At 41.3% G+C, this 6,021-nt stretch overlaps 1 protein-coding gene across 1 annotated transcript; it reads right to left on the bottom strand.

Moving 5' to 3' along the window:
* Nucleotides 1-405: 405 nt before the first annotated feature.
* LOC124288451 (uracil-DNA glycosylase-like) lies at nt 406-5,999 on the bottom strand. The gene is made up of 8 exons (XM_046724968.1): nt 5,812-5,999; nt 4,997-5,224; nt 3,933-4,028; nt 3,682-3,736; nt 3,225-3,267; nt 2,271-2,359; nt 1,687-1,865; nt 406-1,216 (listed from the first exon to the last, which is right to left on the bottom strand). The coding sequence occupies exons 1-8, from the start codon at nt 5,980-5,982 to the stop codon at nt 1,067-1,069; spliced, it is 1,011 nt and encodes a 336-aa protein (XP_046580924.1). The 5' UTR covers nt 5,983-5,999; the 3' UTR covers nt 406-1,066.
* Nucleotides 6,000-6,021: the final 22 nt, after the last annotated feature.

Genomic DNA, 6,021 nt, shown 5'->3' on the forward strand with positions numbered 1-6,021 from the left:
CAATCGTAAACATAACTCTCCTACTGCACCAGTGAGATGTCACTACAATACTACCCTTGCTACATTGCCTTCAATATTTCTGTCAATTTCTACTTGATATCATAACGGAAACAGAGAATAGATTCAATGCTACATATACATATTAGGGCTGTGCAATATAACTGGTTTACCAGTATTTACCGGTTCAGATGTGAAAACGATACGCATTGCGATACGCTGATCAAAAACCGGCATTTTGACTTGCATTCGGAAAACTTCGTAACACTCGAAAATCTTCGGATATTTCCTTTTTGTTTGTGCCAAACATTATTCACATTTATATTTTATCATGATTAAAAGTTGTTATTAAAGCTTAATCAAGCATAGTGATTTTGTTGTGTTTTTCCTCTATAAATCAAGCATTAACTGGATTATAAGTAGTTTTTGTTTAGAAATACTTCATGCAATATATTGCAATACATATCACAATACATGCTTTCGCATCGCAATATGAAAATTCTCTGCAATACCCACCCTTAATACATATGTATATAGATTTGTGTGTATGCTGCCATCTACACGGCAACCCTGAAGGCAAATTTCAGCCAATCAGAAATCAGCTTATAGAATCACAAGGAGCCATGAATTCTCAATAGACTAAAAGTCATTGAACCTTAAAATACTTTTTATATAAACACTGCCAACTGAATGGCTCCACACCAAACAGAGTAACTTAAAATAAGATGCAATGTTCAGTTTGGTTGGAAGTAAAAGAATAATCTGTTGTAATCTACAATCAACAAAATCGTCTATAAACGTCTCCTGAACAGCCTCCCTGACCATACAATGACACAGAACGAGAGACATAACGATAACTGGTGATATAACTATGGCAACAGGGAGAAGCATAGCAGTGTGAGCTGAAAATACTGACTACATTGTGATCAATAAAACACAATAAAACAAACCCTTGCAACAGTTTGAAATAACACACACACCTCCACATCTCCTGTTGCACACATGATCTGATCATGAACATAATGAAATCAATGAACAGCTTGCACTGTTCCTTGTTCTTTGGTCTTCTCTACTCCCTGGGGAGACTCCACCAGTCAATGGGCGTCTTGCCCTGCTGTTTGAGGAGCGTGTTGCACTGTGAGAAATGCTTGCATCCAAAAAAGCCTCTGTGCGCTGACAGTGGAGACGGGTGGACAGCCTTTAGGATGTGATGCCTTTTCTGAAGCAGTTATACAAGAGTTGTAAATATTGCAAAAGAAACATACATACTTGCTGTTAATCTTACAACAGTGACAAACATATCTGAGTCTTTGAGTCAGCTTGAACTTTAGGTCATGTCAAGGTCAGTGAAATCCTACATGTCTGAGGCGAGTTTTAAGACAAGGGTGATAATCAGGCAAATCTGGGATTCAAACCCATGTTCTGCAGATCCTGTCCAAGGGAGACAACTATTCCTTGCCGTGTTGGAATGTTGATTGTTGAGTATACCTTCTATTACATATTAGTAAACATAATGTTCTTCCATAATGCATTCCAGTCCAAATAAGGAAGACATACTAAAGTTGACAAGACACATACTGATAATACGATGCATTTTATTCAATACATGATTCCTGTTAGCAAGTCAATTGTGGTTCCAATCTGATTGAAGTTGTTGACCTTTCAGCCAGACAAAGTCATGTGTAGTACCTTGTCAATGCAGGCTCCTTTCTTCTGGGCGTAGGCTCCCCATAGCATGAAGACGATCCCATCTCCGTTTTTGTTGAGCCAAGAGATGACAGCATCAGTGAACTTCTCCCAACCCTTGCCAGCGTGTGAGTTGGCGTTGTGGGCTCGCACCGTCAGACAGGCGTTGAGGAGCAGAACACCTACAAGTAGGGAGGATGGAGAGATGGTTTGCACCATACAGAGCAGTTTGCATAAATGGAAAACTATCGAAAGGGAGGCCAGTTAGTTTTCACAAGTTTGGGGTTATTCTAGACCTACGCTGACAGGGGCTCAGTGATGGGAGTCACACAACACATCCATCTGGAGGATGGATGGAAACATTTTACATTGTGGAACTTGAATCTGAACATATAATCTGCTTCAGACAAGCTGTCCATGTCTGCTTCAGACAAGCTGTTCATGTCTGCTTCAGACAAGCTGTTCAAGTTTGCTTCAGACAAACCATTGATTAATGTCTGCTTCAGACAAGTCGTCCACGTCTGCTTCAGACAAGCGGCCCGCGTCTGCTTCTGACAAGCTGATCACGTCTGTTGGTTGCAACTCACCTTGTCTGGCCCAACCATTGAGGGTTCCGTGGCCGGGGTGCTTGAACCCATCAATGTCCTTCTGAAGCTCCTTATACATGTTTACCAGGCTGCAGACAGACAGGCAGACAGTGAGTTGAGTCAGTGTATGGGGAAATATGCATGAATTGATCAACAGAATTCCTACTGTCCTTACCAACCGTCAGAAGGCAGCAGTTCATGCCCGGGACGTGTTTATGCAAGTTTCAAAACAGTGAACAGATTCTGTGTTCTGTGGAAACAAACCCCATCTATTTCCATGAAAAATTAAAAATAATAAAAACTTAAATATCTCTCATTAGCTTAAAGCCTCTGTTCATGGCTTGACAGATAAATAAAAGGAGTATTCAGTTCTGCTCTGACAATCAAAAGCACTATTTACATTACAACAGCAAAGGGTACCAGTTCATACTGTGGTTTATAAAGCCAAAGGGGCGGTGGGGTAGCCTAGTGGTTAAAGCGTTGGCTCGTCACGCCGAAGACACTGGTTCGATTCCCCACATTGGCACAATGTGTTAAGCCCATTTTTGGTGTCCCCCGCCGTGATATTGCTGGAATATTGCTAAAAGCGGCGTAAAACTAAAACTCAGTCAGTCAGTCAGTATAAAGCCAAATGATTTGAAGACACCGGTAATAAAATTGAATAAACATAGTACTACAGGGGTGGAAATAACTTCAAAATTGCTGGTGTGCTCGGTACAGTGGCACATGTAAAATCACTTGCCCTGATACTTTTTCCACTATACCGTCCATTTTCTTGTTGATTTTTTAAATAAACAACATAATTAACATTGGTAAGTCAACTGGATACCAGTACAGTGTGATATACAAATTTGCCTGCCCGACAGAAAAAAACACTGGACTCGGACGTCGGGCAATGGGTTATTTCCACCCCTGTACTAGTAGTCACTGCAAAGTAAAATCAAAACTTCTCACCTGGGTGGAGGTGGGACACCTTGTTGTACACTGAAACACAGGCCTGGAAGGACACGAACATATGGTAATATCACACCTGTCATCACTGTTCGTGAGTACTTTGACAGTATCGTAGTATTATATTCCTATGATTATGACAAGAGACAAGCTTATCATCGTAATCAATAATAATATTATCCCTATGCCAAATACGTTATCCAAGCATTATATCATCTTAACTGATAAAAACGTTATCCCAGCATTATATCATCTTAACTGATAAAAACGTTATCCCAGCAATATATCATCTTAACTGATAAAAACGTTATCCCAGCATTATATCATCTTAACTGATAAAAACGATATCCCAGCATTATATCTATATCCTTCACACAAGTCATTTCAGCTGTTCAAAGTCGAAAGGGTTGCCAGGCTAACACAAAACATTTCTCTTTTTATTTTCTTTAAGCGTACCTACCATGTGCCTGCTTGGGTCCATGGTATGGGTCCTGTCCCAGTATCACGACCTTCACCTGGACAGTGAACACAGAATGTCACAGTGATGGTAAAGCTGAACCTATCTTGGACAACAGGTGGACATCAGATCGTTATTCAGAATGACAGGATTTTTTTCTCCAGAATAATCAAGAATAAAAATCTCCTTATTTCTCTTCGAAAATCTGAATGAAATTACTCTAGACCAAGCTACGACATGACCAACCCCCTCACCTGATCAATGTCCGAGGTTTGCGTCCAGCTAAACACTTGGTCTGCTGGCGGGTAGATGGTGTGCTTGCTCCGCTCATTCTGAACAAACTGACTCAACTGGGGACACAAATTTCAACATGGTCAGACAGAAATTCCTCTCAACATGGTCTGATAGAGATCCTCCTCAACATGGTCAGACAGAGATCACTCTCAACTCAACATGGTCAGACACACATCCCTCTCAACATGGTCAGAGAGAGAGATCCCTCTCAACTCAACATGGTCAGACACACATCCCCCTCAACATGGTCAGACAGAGATCCCTCTCAACTCAACATGGTCAGACACACATCCCTCTCAACATGGTCTGATAGAGATCCCCCTCAACATGGTCAGACAGAGATCACTCTCAACTCAACATGGTCAGACACACATCCCTCTCAACATGGTCAGAGAGAGAGATTCCTCTCAACTCAACATGGTCAGACACACATCCCCTCAACATGGTCAGACAGAGATCAACTCAACATGGTCAGTCACACATCCCTCTCAACATGGTCAGAGAGAGATCCCTCTCAACTCAACATGGTCAGACACACATCCCTCTCAGCATGGTCAGAGAGAGAGATCCCTCTTAACTCAACAGTCAGACAGAGATCCCTCTCAACACAATCACTGAATCAGACAGATTCCTCAACAGTCAGACCAAAGACATATATACGTGCATATACGTCCTTGGTCAGACAGATCCCTCAACACAGTCAGACAGAGACCCTCTCAACACAGTCAGACCAAAGACGTATATACGTGCATATACGTCCTTGGTCAGACAGATCCCTCAACACAGTTAGACAGATCCCTCAACACAGTCAGACAGAGACCCTCGCCACACAGGTTTATCTTTTTGATGCCACACTCATCACTAATCCAATGTGGACCTGACAATCCAGTGATTGACATTGCGAGAAACGATCCTGACCAGCATCAAGCCTCTCTTCCACCACCACATTTTAGCTAGGTACAAAATTCTAACCCAGACTCAGATAGGGACTCGTTAAGTTCAACTGATCAGTAATTGTTTTCACCTCCACAAAGTAAGACTTGGAAAATTCTGGTTCCAAAGCCTTCAGCCAAGTTTTCCCAACATTGACAACCAGGCCTGATGATTTCTTGGCGTGTACTTTGGATAGAGCTGTTATTCGGTTTTCTTCTATTTTCTTGCGTTGATCTGGAGACAAAGTCTGTGAACATGGTGATACTTCTTCCTCATCAGCTGGGACAGAGGTCGGTTTACTCTTCTTTGGTGGAGTGTTCTGAAATCACAACACTTGTTATATACCAGTAATGTTGGTAGATAATTTGTTGCTGTTAATTTGATGCAATATTAAAAAAAGCAGTCTCCTCTGGGTGCATATATTTTATCAATGTTGTCAGCACCATCACTACATACCTGGAACTGATGTACTTAAGCCCTGGGCTTATATTGAAAAATACCTTTTATTAATCAAATTATAAAACCAGAAAATTTTAAGCCCTGGCTACCATTGATATTAGTTCGAATTTCTCAAAGTGTTGAGAATAATGAAATAACAAATGTAGCCTAGTCCGTCTATGTCAGTGAATGAGTGATTAAAAACCAATGAGGTCCTATTCCACATACCGTATTAGAAATATTAATACTCCTCCCTTTTGAGAAAAAAATTCAAGAGGAACAAGTCAATGTTTCCTTCCCCTAGGTTGTTTTCAATTTTCTATTCTGTCATGATATATTTCGAGATTTAGTAAACAAGAATCACTGGTCACGCCCACGTTGAAAGCTCTTTTTATGCGCATGGGCACTCAAAACATTGAACACGGTAACAGACAAGACAGCGCAGTACTTCACCGAATCCCTAGTTACCTGGTCTGCAACAGTGTCTGCTGGCCTCTTGGCGTTCTTAGGGTTGAAAAAGGATGAGATCTTCGCTTGACCTATCATATCGCTTATCTGTGGGTTAAATGCACTGGAAAATGGCCAGCGACAGTGAACACGGAAGATTGAATCACTTCCTAATCTACGCAAGTACTGCATGTGCTATTTCCCGCCATATGTCAATTCGAAAGGTGAAGG

The sequence above is a fragment of the Haliotis rubra genome, unplaced genomic scaffold (assembly GCF_003918875.1).
Source record: "Haliotis rubra isolate DU_JTF1 unplaced genomic scaffold, ASM391887v1 Scf418, whole genome shotgun sequence".
Taxonomy (NCBI): domain Eukaryota; kingdom Metazoa; phylum Mollusca; class Gastropoda; order Lepetellida; family Haliotidae; genus Haliotis; species Haliotis rubra.